Source organism: Podarcis liolepis (assembly GCF_965112155.1).
Source record: "Podarcis liolepis genome assembly, chromosome: 15".
In the NCBI taxonomy this organism is placed as follows: domain Eukaryota; kingdom Metazoa; phylum Chordata; class Lepidosauria; order Squamata; family Lacertidae; genus Podarcis; species Podarcis liolepis.
In genome coordinates, this window is record NC_139566.1 from 17,549,725 (window position 1) to 17,567,455 (window position 17,731).

Here is a 17,731-nt window from a genome sequence, read left to right on the forward strand (position 1 = left end):
GCGTGGCAGCAGCAGGAGGCCCCATTAGCTAAAGTGGTGCTTCAGGTTAAGAACAGTTTCAGGTTAAGAACGGACCTCCGGAATGAATGAAGTACTTAACTCGAGGTACCACTGTATATTGCAGATTCAGGGGGAAAAGACAACCAAAATGACCAAGGGCTCGGAGCAACCCTCTTAGGAAAAAGGGTTACAGTACAACATTTGGGACTCTTTGTTTAGCTTAGTTCTTTTTAGAAACTCATTCATTGGTGCAGCAACCTCTAGTGGACAAAAACACACCCAGCTCCCAGCTTCCTTCCAGCCCCTCATTGTGCAATCACACCCACCACAAAACCAGCATCCTCATATCGAGGAGGAAAAGAGATTTTTAAGGAAGGAGAAATACAAGACTGGAGCAAACTTGGTTTATTAAAAAAAAATAAGATATATATAACACAAAAACAAATGTCACACAAATAGAACACTAGCTGGAGACTTTTGAGCATGAAATATCAAAAAGGAGGGTGAATCACTGCTACCTTGACAACCCACCTACCCAGGGACGCGGACTTGTAAAAAATATTGGGGGGGCCCGGGAAAGCTCATGAATAATAAATAAGCTCATGAATATTCAAATAAAGTGGCTCCGGCCCTAAATAGGGCAAGCCACGCCCCCCCGCCAGCCGATTGGCTGGCTGGGAGGTGTGGCCAGTCGGGATTCCCCTGTTCTCGCGGGATTTCCGGCAGTGCCTTGGCAGTCGAAGCAGCGAGGCAGAAGCCCCCGCCATTAGGGCGCGCGGCTGGCTGGCTGGCTGGCGAAGGAGGAGGCGGCGGACGGCGGCGGCGCTCTGTTGGAAGGGCGCCCGAGATTATTGGGGGGGCTGAGCCCCCCCAAAAAAATTTTTGAGGGGGCTCCAGCCCCCTCAAGCCCCATGGAGTCGGCGCCTATGCACCTACCTTGATCCTGGGGGGTCAATCCTGCCCCTCCTGAGTCTTGATACTTTTCAGAACTAGCTTCCTTCAACATCCCTCATAAACCAGGCTATTCTCCTTTAAAGTAACATTTCTAAAGGGAATCCCTCCATCTTTCCATCCTTTTAAATGCAGTAGAAAACTATTATCTCCCAAGGGTTAGGGGAAGAGCCATAAACCGAGCAGCTGAACACCTGCCCTGCATGCAGAAGGCCCCAGGTTCCATCCCTGAAGGCATCTCCAGGTGGGGCTGTGAGAGACTCCTGCCTGAAACCTTGGGACAGCTGCTGCCGATCAGTGTAGACAATACTGAGTCAAAGGAACACTCGTCTGGCTCAATATAAGGCAGCTCCTTCTGTTCTTTTTTAAATCAATCCAATGAGGACTAGAATCTTGCATTTAGTTTTAGGAGGAAAGTTATAGCTCACCCGGCAGAGCAAAAGGTCCCGGGTTCAATCCCTCACCTCTCCAGGCAGAGCTGGGAATGCCCCTGTCTGAAACTCTGGAGACCCGTCTCTGCCAACCAGTGTGGACAATACTGAACTGGATGGACCAATGGCCTGACTCAGTATAAGGCAGCTTCCTGTGCATAATCCTATTTTGTCATTTACACCAAGAGTCAGCTCAACTGGGAAGGAAGCACCACCCAGTGGTCAAGCACATGCACTGCAGGCAGAAGGTCTCTGGTTCAGTCCTTGGTATTGCCACTTAAGATATGGGTTTACTCACAGGCAATGAGTAAAGCAGCTCCCTCTCTGCCAGGAGAGCCAGTCAGTGGTCAGAGGTGGCTAGTTGGACCAAGAGGAAGCCCAGTTCCTAGGCTCCATCACTTTCCTCCTCCCATCTCCACACCAGAAGCATCTTATTGCATTGACCTCAACACTTCTAAGTCAGACATAGATTACCAAGCAATGAGTCTAGTGGTTGAGCCTTGGCCTTGAGTTAATCCTTGCCGAACTCAGCTACATCCAACACAGTTTTCTTCAGCTATAGGACCCATCTCAAGATGATTGTCAACTGCCCCATTCACATCAGTTGGGTCACTGCTTGGGTCTGAGTTGACTGGCTCGGCTTTACCCAGCACAGATGTCAACTGGACCCAGAAGAAGGCCTGCCGGTTGTGATCTGAAGGCCACTCCAGGTAAGTCTTTGTGCTCAGCATCTTCCGTAACCTGCAGAATTTGTTGGGCAACGCCTGCAGGTCAATGGCTTCCTTCAGCACCAGCACGACGTCCTCGAAGCTCAGGCCCACGGCCCGCTGGTGGGCAAAGTAGAGCTCATAATTGCACCAGTCGCTGTCAACAAAGCTACGCGAGAGGACGAAGATGACCTTGCGGCTGTTCTCGATGTTGTCAATGATGTTGTCAATGATCCATCGCCCCGGCGTGAAGTCGCGCTCGTGGATGCAGACGCGGTACGGCGGGCGGGAAGCCTCCAGCCTCTGCAGAAGCTCTCGCCTCACCCATTCGGCGTCGGAGCAGCTGTAGGAAATGAAGGCATGGTAGGCAAACTGCCGCGACAGCTGGGGGCGGCCGGCTCGGTACTTGGAGCGGATGATCTGGAACGTGGCCTTGAGATACCACGGAACATCAAACCTCCAGCACAGAACCATGCCGGCGATCAGCACCGCAGCTGTGATGGAGACTGCAATGGCCACCACCACTGTGACGTCACACTCTGTCACCCTCGGGACGTAAGCCGCCACCGCAGTGTCCAACAAGAATTCAGGGTGGTAACAGGTCCATCCAGCCGGCCAGTCCTGCAGCCTGAGTTTCCCGTTCCTCAGTGTTTCTTGAACAAAGCTGTAGAGATCACAGATGCAGTGATAAGGGTTGTTGCCCGCCTTTAGTTGAGCAAGACGAGGCATGTTGACAAAGGATCCTTTGTTGATGACGCCAAAAGAGTTGCCATCCAACTCCAGAACCCTCAGGTTTGGGCATCTCCACTCTGTAGGGATGAATTTGATCTTGTTCCCACTCAGCAGTAGCTCCTGGAGGTCAACAGCGACCTCGAAGTAGCCCATATCTAGCCGTTCCAGCTGGGAATACGATAAGTCCAGAAAGCGCAAAGTAGTGGGGAGACACTGGAAGATTTCCGTGGTAACTGCGTTGTAAGGGAGGGCCAGCCAAACCAGACTGGGAGTCCACGTACAGGGGGACCGACCTGAGCCCCCAATGTGATTGTGCGTCAGGTCTAGTTTGGCGAGTCGGGACCAACTGAAGGTCAACTTGGCAAGAGTGCTCAGGTGGACTAGTAAGTTGTAGCTGAGGTCAAGCTGTTCCAGCTTGGGCAGAGTGCCCTGGTACTGGCAGGCCTCGTTGTAGACGTAGCCATCTTGCAAGCGGTTGTTGGAGACGTTCAAAGCCACCACATTCCTCATCTCCTTCCAGGCGTCGCAAGGCACCATGTTGAAGTTGACGTTGATGATGGAGAGGTACGTCACGCCTGCAAACCACGTGAAGGTCCAGTCGAAACGCAGGACGTCTGGGTTGCTGATGTCCGCCAGAACCAACCGGCGCAGGGTGAGGTTGGCCATACCAACTTCCGGCACCTTCCACTTGGGCGACCGCGCAAAATCGATAGCTATGAAGGACAGGTCTTGCACGCGAGACCTCCGGACGTTCAGCAGGATCAGACGCAGCAAGTTCTCGTTGAATTTCCCCCGGCGGAAGACCAGCTCTGTGGCCTCCACCCTAGCCAAGTCGTGGAAGAGGTCCGTAGAGCCTGTGTAGTACGTGAACTCAAAGAGATTGCGGAAATGGAGGTATCGCAGAGGCCTTCCCCTCAAGTCCCGCAGCAGCAGTGGCAAGACCTCTGTGTGTCCGTCCAGCGACATGTCGCACCACAAGTCGGTGGTGTTGAGTTTGGAAAAGGCCCCCTCTTGATACTCCTGCAAACTGGCTGCCGTTTTCAGCGCAAACTTTTTCAACGGGGTGTCTTTCAGAGGAAGGAAGTCCTGGCTTCCCACCGTGTGGACAGCAGGGCCCCCCATGGAGAGGGTTTCAAGGTTTTTCAAAGTGCTGAACACGCCGTCCAGCGTCGAGCGGGGATAAAAGTTGTTCGACATTTCCAGCACCTTCAGATTCCTCAGCGGTTTCAGCGCCTGAGACGGGATCTCCCTCAGCGAGTTGTTGAAGAGTTTGAGCTGCTCCAAGAGGACGTTGGAGGCGAAGGAATCGTCAGCGATAGACACGATGTTGTTGAAATCCAGATTCAGGCTTTTCAGCTGGGTCAAGGCAGAGAAATCCCTGCGGGTGACCTGCTGAATCTTATTGTAAGATAGGTCCAATGACTCCAGAGTGCCTGGGAGATCCCTAGGGACTCGGAGCAGGTTCTGACCTCGGCAAGTAGCTGCCTTGAGGGAGATCTGGCAAAGAGATGCCTCGGGAGGTTTCGCAAGAGCCAGGATCACCAAATGCAACGCCAGGACGGCGATGGGCGGCAGTTCCATGCCACTTCACATCTTTACTGTCAACCTGAGTGGAGAAGGAAAACGAAAACCAAGACAGTAAATCAAAACTCTTCTCTATATTGCTAACACACTCTTTAATTCCCCCCACCCTGAATTAAATTTAATTCCTGGAAGTAACAAAGCAGCTGTCTCCCTTAACACAGCCTTCCTGAAACTAGTGCCTCACAGATATTGTTATGCTACAGCTCCCATCATCCCTGACCACTGTCCATACTGGTTAGGGCTAATGACAGCTGGGAATCCAAAACTTCTGAAGGACGGCAGGTACAGGGTGTAGCAGGAAACCCCCCCAATCATTCAGTTTGTACAAACTTCACACACACTCACACACTACATACACTACGCTTCTGTTATAAATTCATAGAAAATCAACCATACATCGGATTTGCACTGTTCCACTTTTATTTTACTCCATGAAGGAAGGACTACAAAATGGGGAAGGTTTGATACAAGCCACCATAATCCCTTGAGCATAGCAGCACATCCACAGGAGCCCTGCCCAGTTGCTATGCCAGCCCTGATGGTCTCAGACAGAAGACCATCAACAACACAACGGACTGCATACACGAGCGGATTCAACACGGACTATAACAAAAGAACAGTGATTGGATTCCCCCTCAGGGGGCAGGAAACTGCAACTACCTTTTGTCTTCTGAAAATGACTCATGGGGAGGGGGAGAAGGGAACCAGCCAGGTGACAGGACACTCAGGTTACCACCACCACCCCTCCCTCAACCCCTCCTTTCTGTGATGTATGCATGATGTTTCTGGGGGTGGGCTTAATCTACAGGGTGGGAATTTCAAAAGTTTTTATAAGGCCTTGCACACCATTTTTCTCTGTCTTTTCCTCTCTCCTGCAAGTGAGGGGAGCACCCTGTTGCAACAGTTCAATAAAGGCCAAGCCTACAGGCTGCTGATTTGCTCCAATTTACTCTGGTTGGTGTCTTTACTTTTTGTCCAAGGGAGCCCTCGGATTTTTCCAGTAACAGTTGAAGGCTGCCTTCACCCACTGGAGTGGATGATACTCATACATTAGTGCTGGGTAAAGTCAAATTGATCCCAGCCCATTAAATGTTTTGGTCTAGCAGTAGCCGTCCAGCTATCCATTGCTTCCAGATTTAAAACAGAACATTCTCATGCTTTACTGAGTTTCAAACTGTGTCTTGGGAAAGCCAGAGAGCTCATTGGAAGCTGATCAGAAGTTCCTTGATGTTCAAATCAGACAAGGCCCTACCTATAAACTACCACCTCCATTTCGTGGAGAGCAGCTGGGGAGTCTAGTGATCAGATCACCCATTAAATTAGTTGGTTTTTGTTCCCTCAAAGGAGAGGGGATTAAAAAAACCAGGCAAATTTCCTTACTTTCCCCCCTTTCATTGGAATATCACCAATTTTGCTGTGAAAGAAGAGGGGGGACTCGTAAGTTTACCAGCAATGCTGTACACACAAAATGAACTAAAACTAACTCCTTAGACATACAGAATAGAAGCCAAATTCCAGAAGCTTGGCATAACTTTGTTATACACTTTCATTCGATTGCCTTTCTTGGAACGTCTAAAACGACAACTACCAGCCTCCATTTTTTGTTGTTTTCTTAACAACTACTAAACTCTGTATTCCTTGCGTGGGTATGTTTTGTTACGTGAAATTAAACATCAATTTTGTTTTTGTTTTTTTAAAACTGAGTTCTTAAGGGCCCTGCTTTCATCTTGTTTATTCTGTGAACTGACTCAGCCTCCAGCTAGAGACAAGAATGGACCTTTGGCCTGCTCCAGCTAAGCAGTGTCAAATGGGATGGCACATGGTGGATAAAAGCAAATGCACCCTAGAGTGAGGGCTCCAAGCTGTGGGGCTAGCATGCAGCTTGCCAGGATGCTCAACTGCAAAAACAGAGGCACACAGACCAGCATATCTAACACCATTTCATGCATCGGTCTTGCTTTTTTAAACCCTTTTTTAAAAGGCAGCATATACATTTGCTTATTTATAATGATTTTATCAAAAACCAACTTTATTTTATTCCTTAAGCCCACAAAACATTTTAAAGAAGAATTGCAAAGTCTGCGCCAAGAAGGTCGGGGGGAAGTGATGTGTTTGTGACATCGCAGTCACTGGCCAATCACCCCCTCACCAAAGCTCCAACAGTTTGTGCTTGCAACCATTTCCTGTGAAGGAGGACTGGTTGTTAACTACTCTGGGAATTTTAGCTCTGGCTGGAGAATCGGTGGTGGTGATGGGGAATTCCTAACTACTCTCATCACCCTTAAGAAGCTACAGCTCCCAGGATCTTTTGCAGGAAGCAATGAGAGTTTAAAATGCTTTAAATATATGGTGTAAGTGAGGCTTTATTGAAAGCCAAGGCCATTTTAAAAAAGTCCTTCACCTCAGGACAGATATGCCCTCCCTCTTCTCTTTCTTGCTTTACTTTTGAGTCCTGTCACTCATTTTCTCTTCTGGAATACTTAAGGATCCTCTTTTCACTCAAGATGTGCATTTACTGTACAAGTTGACGCCTGCTTGTATTGTAACTTGGCTGTCTGAATCAGCATCCAGACACACCGTCACTTTCATTTCATGTACTAAACCAACCTTTCTTTATTCCTTTTGCATGTGAACTTCTCGTGAGCATAAGAGTGAACACACATTCATTACAAAACGCACTTTAACTCCAGAAAAAGGTCCTCTTTTACCTCCTGGATTTCTGCCCATTACACAGCCAGTAAAAGCAAGCACACCCAGGAGTCACTGCTGGTAAAAAGCAGTCATGGGTTAATGATATATCAGCCATTAGCCCGTGACTAGTTTGTGTAATGTGTGTGTAATGGGCAGAAATCCAGGGGAGCTCACTGCCTCAGAACCCCCTGCTGTTATTTATCAGATATACAGGGGCTGGTTTTAGATTAACTGGCTGGTGAGGGAAGGTGCTCTGCATGTGCTCAGAGGCACCATTATATCACACACAACTGAGCTTCGTAGCAGTTACTGAAACAGGGCCATGTTCTCGTTCCAAATCTCTTTGGCATATTTTTATTCCTGTTGCTCTCCCGTGTCTTCAGCGTGACAGAAGACAGTACAGTGGTACCTCGGGTTACAAACGCTTCGGGTTACATACACTTCAGGTTACAGACTCCGCTAACCCAGAAATAGTGCTTCAGGTTAAGAACTTTGCTTCAGGATGAGAACAGAAATCGTGCTCCGACGGTGCGGCAGCAGCAGGAGGCCCCATTAGCTAAAGTGGTGCTTCAGGTTAAGAACAGTTTCAGGTTAAGAATGGACCTCTGGAACGAATTAAGTACTTAACCCGAGGTACCACTGTACATAGTTCCATTCAAGGAGCAATGTGGGGGCTGTTGAGCCCAGCACATCTCCACCCCAAAAGATGTTTGCAGATGATGCAGCCTTGACAGCGCACACTGAGAAATCTCTAGAGTCTCATCAACTATTTTGCCCAATCCTGCATGGAGTTCAACCTCACTATCTGCCTGACGAAGGCCAACATCTCCTGTCAGGACGTCGCCGGCACTCCACACATCAGCCCTGGTGACCACACACTTGAGGTGGTAGCCAATTTTGTCTACCTGGGCTCCTTTGTAACCAGCAACCTTTCCAACAACACTGTGCTGGACAAGCATATTGGGCAAGGCAGCTACGACAATGGCTCCCCTCTCCAAAAGGGTATGGGAGAAGGGGATGCTAATAATGGCCAATGCCAAGCTTACACACAGAGCATGCTGCTTTATGGAAGTGAGTTGTGGGCACCTGCCAGGAGTGACAGACACCTAAATGCCTTCCATATGCTCTGCATCGGGAAGATTTTGGGCAGGACATTCTCAAACAAAGATGTCTTCTCCCAAGCACACATTCCCAGCATGTTTGCACTTCTGTCTCAGAGATGTCTATGCCGATCTCGGTCATGCACACAGAATCAGTGGCGTAGCGTGGGGGGTGCCAAGGGTGCCGGCCGCACCGGGCGCAACATCTGGGGGGGCGCGAGTCCAGAGGGAAGGGACAAGTTCCTTCCTCCGCCGGGCTCCCCGCAGCCACCGCCAGCCTTGCGCCCTAGCGCGCGCGCGCCCCCCGCCGCCGCTGCGGCTGCACTCCACTCACTGCTTGCAGGAGGAGCAGCCGCTGCAGCAGCGCCGACGCCGCCACCGACGCCTGGCCGGCACAGGCAGCCTCCGCACCCCAACGCGCCGCCGGGCCTCGCCGCGCCCTGCGCTCCCCAAAAACCTCCGAGAGGAAGCCGGTGGGAGGGCGAGGCACGGCTAAGCCTCTCGCCAGCGGGTTAAGGGGCTTTCGGTTTTAAAAGGATTAGCTTGGGAAGGGGCGGGGGGGGGCCTGCTCATCGGCAAGCGCCTGCTCCGTGTTTCCAAAGGCGCTCGCCATCCGAGGGACACGGAGCGCTTGCAAGGAACGGGCTCCGTGGAGCAGGTTAGGAAGAGATCCCTTCCCTGGCAGGCCGCCGGCTTCGCCAGCTGTTTCCCATTCACGATCAGGAGGAACTTCAGGCTGCTTTCAGCTTTGGTAGAGGGAATCTAAGCAAGGGGATGGAGCCGGTGCCCTGAGGAAAGGCGGCAGCATTGGGTTTGTTTTTAGTTTAGAGAAAAGGCAAGCAAGAGGCGACAGGAGAGAAGCCTGCAAAACTAAGGCATGGCAAGGAGAGAGTGGACAGAGAGGAAAGTTTTTATCCCTCTCTCTGTACAATATAACTCATGGGCATCCAGTGAAGCTGAACGTTGGAACAGTGGCGTAGCGTGGGGAGTGCCAAGGGTGCCGGCTGCACCGGGTGCAACATGGGGGGCGCGCGCTCGCACTCGGGTGCTAAAATCCACGGGTTAGGGGGTGCAAATTACTTGCCTTGCCCCGGGTGCTGACAACCCACGCTATGCCACTGCACAGAATGGAAGACGGATCTCCAAGGAGGCACTTTACAAGGAGTGGGCTTCAGGTGCCTGACTCGTTGGCAGACCAGCTTTGCACTACAAAAGATGTCTGCAACTGCGACTGAAGGCTGGCAACATCAACCCAGCTGTGTAGGAATCCCTTGCAGAAGGACGGCAGACCTGGAGACGGACATTTAGGTCGTGTAGCCACAGCAGTGACCAGAGGAGGAACAACCGCTGGGAGGAGAGCAGAGAGAAGAAAACGTATCTGCAGCAGCACAACCGGACGTCTTTATTTGCCCATTTGCAATAAAACATGTCTCATATCAGTCTCTGCAGGCACAGCAAGAGCTGTAACTCTCCAACAATTTGACTTCCCCCCCAAAGCCATTATCTCCAGAGACAGAAGGGTGCCGACAACAAATGAAATATCTCAACGCATAAAACTCTCCCCGTGAAAAGCTATGTCACTCTCCAGCATAGCGGTCAACGCTTCCGTTTTTTTAAGGGAAATTCCCTTATTCCTAATAGGATTCCTTGCGAGAAAAGGGGGAAGTTGACAGCTATGCTCTCCAGAGTGGCAGAGAGAGAGAAGTCCTGCCAGGCATCTTGCAATGCAAGCCAACCTAGACGGCATTTCAGCGGGTAAACTCTACAGCCTTGCAGTGTAGGCCAATAATCACAATGGCAGGTGGGAAAGGGCTAGGCAGGGGGAGAGAGAGGCTGGCTATCTGGAGAAGTGATTAGGAACACTCTGCCTTGCACAGAGTCAGGCCACTGGTCCACCTTGCCAACTCGGACTGGCAGCAGCCTTGCAGGGCTTAAGGCAGAAGTCTCGCCTAGCCCTGCCGGGAGAAGAATTGAACCCGAGGCCCTCTGCTTGCAAGACCGGTGCTCTCCCCCTGAGCTGCAGCCCTTCACAGGATCGCTTAGCCCGAGACTTAGTCGCTCCCCCCCTCTCTGGAAGATGACAATAATAACAGGCAGGCATGGACAGCCACGCCTGGAAAACCACAAATCCCAGCGCAAGGCAGCCTTCTAAAACCACGGATTAGCAATACATACAAAGCTTCCCTTTGAGTCAGGCGTTTGCGGGACGGACAAACACACAAACCCACCGCCACGCGGAAGAAGTGAGCAGATTCCTTTACCTCGGCTGCCGCGTACGCAGATCCAAAGCACAAAACAGGCGGCAGCCTCCTAGTCCTCTGTGATCATCCCGCGCAGCCACATCGCGCGCTACAGCTGCCAAGCGAGCACACGCCTTCCTTTAAACCCAGCAAAAAGGAGGGGTGTGGCTTCTTAAAGGGACAGCTCCCCATTGGCATGTTATTCCGCCAGGCAGCGGTGGGAGGGGCTTTATCTGTTACCGCCCCGTAACCCGGCTCCTGCGAGGCATTTTGCGGGGTGCAGGGTGCTGATCTCTTATTCAAAGAGTGACATATATATCAGCCAGGCAGGGGTGCCAGCTTGACTAAAGTATTGGGGTGTGTGTGCAGGTAAGCCCCGCCCCTCATAATTGATCACATGACGCGGTACACAAACATTATTTGAATGGGAATCCCCCTCAGCTTGGGGGCGGGCTTCTGTGTATACAGTTCCCCCCAACTACTGTGACTGCTATATTTAAAGCAACCCCCCCCGCAAAAAAGAACATTGGGAACTGTAGTTTAAGTCTTCTGGGAATTGTAGCTCTGTGAGAGGTAGGTATCAGTTTGCAGGATTCTTGCTGGAGGGAGGAATGTGTTTAAACGTGGGTCATGCAAATCGCTATTCTGATTTATGCTTTTTATAGGGTCGGCGGTCACTGGGGATGAGCTTATGGAACCAGACTCCAAACCTTGATTTTTTTTTCAAATGGGGCGTTGGGCCTTTTTCCATCTGTTGCAAAACTTTGGTGAAGTCTGCCAAGGCTTAATCTACGAGAGTTCTGCCAAGTAATAACAAAAAAATGAGGTGGTCTCTGTGGGCGTTATATTGCACCCAGAAGCAACCACAAGCCAGCTCCTTTCCACTAGCTGCCATCTTCTGCCTTGCTGCACCTTTAGCAACATCTTTAGTCTGTGGGTATTAGAAGACGGTTGTGTGTTTTTATTTGCATACCATAAAAAAAGCTTCATTTCTGCCGATCAAGCTGCTGTTTCAAGGCAGGCCAGGCCGGTTTGGAGGGTTTGTTCGCTGTTTTCCTAGCCAGCTGGCACCCTCAGCTCCCGCATCTAGGAATGCAGAGAGGAGTGGCTGTTTCAGGTCTGGTGTGTCTCTTTTTAGATCTGAAGCCCTTAAGTTATACTCAAGGCAAAGGCTTGAAAGATTAAAAAACCCCGCAAACACTGTTTAAGAATTAGGTTTCTCTTAGAAACAGGAGTCTCTTAGAACTTTCTCTGACAATAAATAGATCGTTTTTTGGTCTTTGAGACCATGCAAATATTTAAAACGGCGTTTGCGTGTGCAGCAGTTGCAACAATAGCACATTTCAGGCCTGGGGTCATTAGGAAAGGAATGGAAAATACAACTGCCAAATTGTTTAAACTAAACAGCCTAAGTTGTGCAAGAGATCAGCTGCGAACCACCTAAGGGTGCTGTTATACACAATCAATGATGCAGCTGCATTTGGAATAATGTGGGCAGTTCTGGTTGCCTCACCTCAAAAAGGATATTGTAGAAATGAAAAGCGTTCAGAAAATGGGATTAAACGATGAAGGGGATGAAGCGGTGCCTCTCCTATGAAGAAAGGGCGCAGCGCAGAAAAGGTGAGGGGGCAGGGCGGAAGTGGGCAAAATTATGCATGGGATCAAAACATGGTGTTATGTACTAAGCTTGGATCCTAGAACAATAGGCAAGTAGGATCCTAGAATGCAACAACTGATTGGCCTGCAGGAAAAGACCAATCAGGCTCCAGGAGGGAAGCAGAATCAGCCAATCAGACAGGACTCATTGTGTACATAATGTACACTCATACCTCATGTTACGTTCTTTCAGGTTACGTCCCACGGCGACCCAGAAGTATCAGAAAGGGTTACTTCCAGGTTTCGCCACATGCGCAGACACGTAAAAAGACGTTACACGCATGCGCAGAAGCGGCGAATCGCAACCCACACGTGCGCGGACACGCCGCTGTGGGTTGCTTTCTTTTCATGTTGCGGATGGGCCTCCGGAACGGATCCCGTTCACAATCAGAGGTACCACTGTATATAAAAGCCTGAGGTTTGGGGGGCAGTTCAATCACTGTTTTACAAGCTGCAATAAAGAGCATGAAATCACTACAGGACTCCGAGTACCGGTATATTTCACATGGAGAGCAGGAAGAAGGTTCGCCGAAGAGCGTATGTTATATGCCAACGTTCACTCACGCCATAATCTACAGTGATAAACCATAGGAAAAGTTCAGAGAAAAGTGTTGGAACTCACTTCCTCAGGAGGCAGTAATGGCCACCAACCTAGAGAGCTTTAAACATGGAATGGACACATTCATGGAGGAGATGGCGGCTATCAGTGGCTAATAGCCACCATGGCTGCCCTCTGCCTCTACCGTCGGAGGCAGCAATGCTTCTGAACACCAGTTGCTGGAAACCACAGGAAGGAAGAGGGTTCTAGTGCTCAACCCCTGATCATGGGTTTCCCATTGGGGTATCTGGCTGGCCACTGTGAGAACAGGATGCTGGACTCGATGGGCCACTGGCCTCATCCAGCAGGGCAGTTGTTATGTTCTGATGGTGCCCTCCAGATGTTTTGAACTATAACTCCCAGTGGCTCCAGCCAGTCCCTTGAGGGAACCAGGCTGGCAGAGGCTGACTTAAAACACCACAGGAGATGGGGAGATATAAAACATCATGATGCTGAGGAATATTTTCCAACACAGACACCACTCGTCTTCCACCCTCATTCCCAGGAGCCAAACCTGGGCTTCAAACCTGGCTTGGCTCCAGCAGGAACAGCGTTTTATTTCCATCACCCCAAGGTACTCAAAAAGCCAAGGAATCTACCTTGAGTGTCAGAACAAAGCCAAAATCCACATCTTTAATAGGCCCAGCCAAACTGTTGCATGAGAACAAGGAAGCTTTAGAATTCTTCTGCAAAGAGGCGGATGGAGACTTTTACCACATGTGGTGGACTTGTGATAAAGTTAAGAACTTTTGGGAGTTAATTTTTAATGAACTCAAGAAAATATTTAAATATACCTTTCCCAAAACACCAGAAGCCTTTTTGTTGGGTTTGATGGGGAAGGAAATTAAGAAAGTGGACCAAAGACTCTTTATGTACGCCACAGCAGCGGCAAGAAACATGCTTGCCCAAACTGGAAATTGCAAGAAGTTCCTGCTATTGCGGAGTGGCAGACGAAAATGATGAGTTATGCGGAGTTAGCCAAACTGACGGAAGAATTCGGGATCAGGATGATCAGAGGTTTCAAGAAAATTGGAGTAAATTTATGGTGTATATAAAGGATAACTGTAAAACTTTAAAAACAGTGGCAGGACTGAAGTAGCTCCTACAATGTATGGCAGATATAAGATTAAATAAATAGAATATGCAATATAAGAAAATAAGGGATACTTGATGAAGGGACGGAGGGAAGTCGCAAGCTGGGCAGAGCTAAAAGTATCAATGTGATGTATTGTATTGTAAAAGTATGTATAAGGAAAATAATAAAAATAAAAATAGGATTCTCCAGAACTCTTCATCAGGCCAGATGATGAGGGGAGAGGGCTCTTGTGGTCACGTTCCCATTGCTTGCGGGTTTTCCATGGGGGCATCAGGTTGGATGAGAACAGGGGGCTGGATTATATGGGTCAAAGGCCTGATCCAGTGGCCTTTTCTTATGCTGTTGTGTGTGCTGTGCAACTGGTGAGGTGTGCTGACAGGCACCCAAAGACACCTGCAGGAGTTCTGGTATTTGTTCCCTGGGACCTGAGGTTGTGGGAACAAGTCCCAGGGGCTCCTGCCTGCCAGTCTTGAATTTAGTGGCTTTTGGCCAGCTGGCTGAGAACTAGAGATTTGGTCTGACTCCTAATCTGGTGGCCCTGTGGCCTCTGACTGTGTGCCTTGATTGCTGCTGGAGTCGGGTGGGTGGGTAGCATCCCATAGGCACCCAACATCTCCTTGGGAACAAACCCCTGGTATTGCACTGTTTGTTGTTCCTCACAAAGACTCTGCCTAGGCTGTTTTGTTTCCTGACAAAGGTCATTTGTGCCAAACGGGGCAGCTCGGGTTGCCAAATTCTCAACCGGCTTCTGCAGCTGTGCCGCTAACAGCTGCACAATCTGCAGGCATGAGCTAGCGGCATTGCTGATCTCAGTCCAGGGTGGTGCCCCACCCATTGATTTCTGCAGGCCAAAGTCCTGTGAAAGGCAGAGGAGCAGGCGAAGCTGTTGCTTTGTGGGTCAGCTGGCGACCCTCCTGGAAGCCACTCCTTTGCTATCAGTGTGCAACCGAGGCCCAAACATCTGAATGCTTGTAAATGAAGGAGTGACACTCGCTTGTATTGTGTGTCAAAGGGGTGGTACTCGGCGCAAGGTCTGAGGCCAGTTTCTTGAGGAGTGGGTGACATTTAGGACAGCTCAGGAAACTAGTCCACATGGAGGAAATCTCTTCATGCGAGGCTAGCCTCCACACCAAGAGGAAAGAGTTGGCCTTTTCCTTCAAATTAACTTCACCAAAACTATTCCCTCAAATCTCTGCCCCTCTCAAAAAAATAATAATAAAATAAAATCCAAAGAAGAATTTAGCCCCCAGGGCAGGGAGGCGCTTTTCCAAAGCTTCTTTAGCAAGAGACACCTTCTGGCCTCAGGGTGCTTCCAATACCAGACATTTTTCTGGACCCTGAATTGCAGTCACTGATAAATGTACCGTGGGAGTGTACATCGATAAAGGTATTCAATGTGGAGCCAAGCTCCCTTGCAGGGCTGGCACAGGACATCTTTGCTATGTGAGGAGAGAACAAACTGGCACCCTCCCACCCTCATGCCGTGCTCAGAAGCCTCCTGGACTGGCAGATGGGTCTAACTTCAACACTGATGATGGGATAGCATCCCCCACTCCCAAGTGCTAAGGGGCTCAGGACAGGCTGCTGCTCTGCACCCCACCATCTTCCGCATCAACTGCCACCTGAGGTAGCCATTTCACCCTGCCTAAGGACAGGGCCGGCCTGGATAAAAGCAGAGAGCCCGTGTGGTGCAACAGCATTGGACTAGGACCTGGAAGACTAGGGTTCGAATCCCGCTCAGCCATGAAGCTCACTGGGTGACGGGGGGGGGCAGTCACTGTCCCTCAACCTAAACTACCTCACAGGATTGTTGTGGGGCGGCGTGGGCGTGGAGGAGAACTATGTTACCTTGAGCTCCTTGGGGGAAACAGTGGTATACAAATGAAATAAGCAAGTAGGGCTGAGTTTAGTTTGGCTCCTGCGGATGATTGAACCCCTGCAGACCCAAAGAAAGAATTGCTTTAATGACATTTTGGCTGGTCCCAATACAGTGGTACCTCGGGTTAAGAACTTAATTCGTTCTGGAGGTCCGTTCTTAACCTGAAGCTGTTCTTAACCTGAGGTACCGCTTTAGCTAATGGGGCCTCCTGCTGCTGCCGCCGCGCGATTTCTTTTCTCATCCTAAAGCAAAGTTCTTAACTTGAGGTACTACTTCTGGGTTAGCGGAGTCTGTAACCTGAAGTGTATGTAACCCGAGGTACCGCTGTAAATGTATTCTCCTACATTTTGGGTGGTTATCCATGTCTGTACTTTCATGCTTGTCTCTGTCTCTGTATGTCTGTCTGTCTGTCTGTCTGTCTCTCTCTCTCTCTCTCTCTCTCTCACACACACACACACACACACACACAGAGAGAGAGAGAGAGAGATTGCTTATTGCTTGCTTGGATGGCGGATGGAGAGGGATAAATTTACTGAACAAAGTCATCTCTGTTCCTCCAACCACTTCCTTCCTTTGGCCACACCCACTCCTGACGCACAGTCCCCACCCCGCCACTCCCCAGAAAGTTGTCCCTGAGGAAATGTGGTTCTGGGGCTACAAAGAGTTCCCCAACTCTGCCCTACTATGCACAAACCACATGGGTTCATGTTATGGAATTTATTTATTTCTTTGCAACCTCCCAAGGCTGTGAGGGTCACATATTCTTCCTGGGTCAGCTGGCAACCCGACAATCAACGATTTTAATCAGCTCCTGAACAATGGAGGAAATCGATAAGAAAATTTCACAATGAGCAAGGAAACAAGCGTGGGTTTCAGGAAGTCTAGGAAAACAAGCCAAGCATAATACAAGGAGAAACCTGCCAACCACTGACTGCTGAAGCGGGAAAGCTCCAGAGGCAGTCTGCTTTTGCAGCACTGCATTGTTATCTGGGAGGTTGAGATGATCCTGCCAAAGGGAGACAAATCCTCATTTTTCCTCTCTGCCCCATTAGTGGTTAGAGTGCCAGTCTCCTAGTACCTGCGAGAAGAGGTTTCATGACCCCACTTGGCCATCATGAAACTCTCACACCGGGCAACCTTGAAAGCCAGTCCCTGTCTCTCAGCCTCACCTAACATGAGTCAACAGTGTGATGCACCCGCCACAGTGGGTGGCGCAGTGGTCTAAACCACTGAGCTCTTGGGCTTGCTGATTGGAAGGTCAGTGGTTCGAATCCACAAATGGGTTGAGCTCCTGTTGCTCTGTCTCAGCTCCTGCCAACCTAGCAGTTAAAAAGTACACCAGTGCAAATCAATAAATAGGTACCGCTGCGGCAGGAAGGTAAACAGTATTTCCCTGCCCTCTGGTTTATGTCACGGTGTTTCCGTTGCGCCAGAAGCAGTCATACTGGTCACATGACCCAGAAAGCTGTGGACAAACGCTGGCTCCCTCGGCCTGAAAGTGAGATGAGTGCCGCTCCCCATAGTCACATTTGACTGGACGTAATCATCCAGGGGTCTTCTTTTTTATTTACCTTACAGCAGCAAAAAAAGCTCATTCTAGGCTACATCAACAGGTCAAAGGAAGTAATAGTAGTACTCTATTCTGCCTTGCTTAGACCACATCTGGAGTACTGTGTCCCATTCCGGGCGCCAGAGTTTAAAAAGGATACAGTGGTACCTCGGCTTACATACACTTCAGGTTACATACGCTTCAGGTTACAGACTCCGCTAACCCAGAAATAGTGCTTCAGGTTAAGAACTTTGCTTCAGGATGAGAACAGAAATCGTGCTCTGGTGGCGCGGCAGCAGCAGGAGGCCCCATTAGCTAAAGTGGTGCTTCAGGTTAAGAACAGTTTCAGGTTAAGAACGGACCTCCAAAACGAATTAAGTACGTAACCAGAGGTACCACTGTATTGACAAACTGGAAGGTGCGCAGAGGAAGGTGACCAAGATGATCAAGGGTCTGGAAATCAAGCCTTGTGAGGAACGGCTGAGGGAGCTGGATATGTGCAGGCTGGAAAATTGGA

The 17,731-nt window shown here is 49.8% G+C and overlaps 1 protein-coding gene across 3 annotated transcripts; it reads right to left on the reverse strand.

The window, feature by feature from the left end:
* Positions 1 to 390: 390 nt before the first annotated feature.
* LOC310694727 (toll-like receptor 2) lies at positions 391 to 10,564 on the reverse strand. Of its 3 annotated transcripts, none has more exons than XM_083478098.1 (3): positions 10,458 to 10,564; positions 933 to 4,427; positions 391 to 531 (listed from the first exon to the last, which is right to left on the reverse strand). In XM_083478098.1, the coding sequence occupies exon 2, from the start codon at positions 4,400 to 4,402 to the stop codon at positions 1,910 to 1,912; it is 2,493 nt and encodes an 830-aa protein (XP_083334224.1). In that variant the 5' UTR covers positions 4,403 to 4,427; positions 10,458 to 10,564; the 3' UTR covers positions 391 to 531; positions 933 to 1,909. The 3 variants fall into 3 exon arrangements, with proteins under 3 accessions (XP_083334224.1, XP_083334225.1, XP_083334226.1); XM_083478099.1 differs by having other exon boundaries at positions 10,425 to 10,549; XM_083478100.1 differs by lacking the exon at positions 10,458 to 10,564 and adding an exon at positions 9,381 to 9,537.
* Between the last annotated feature and the right edge of the window lie 7,167 nt (positions 10,565 to 17,731).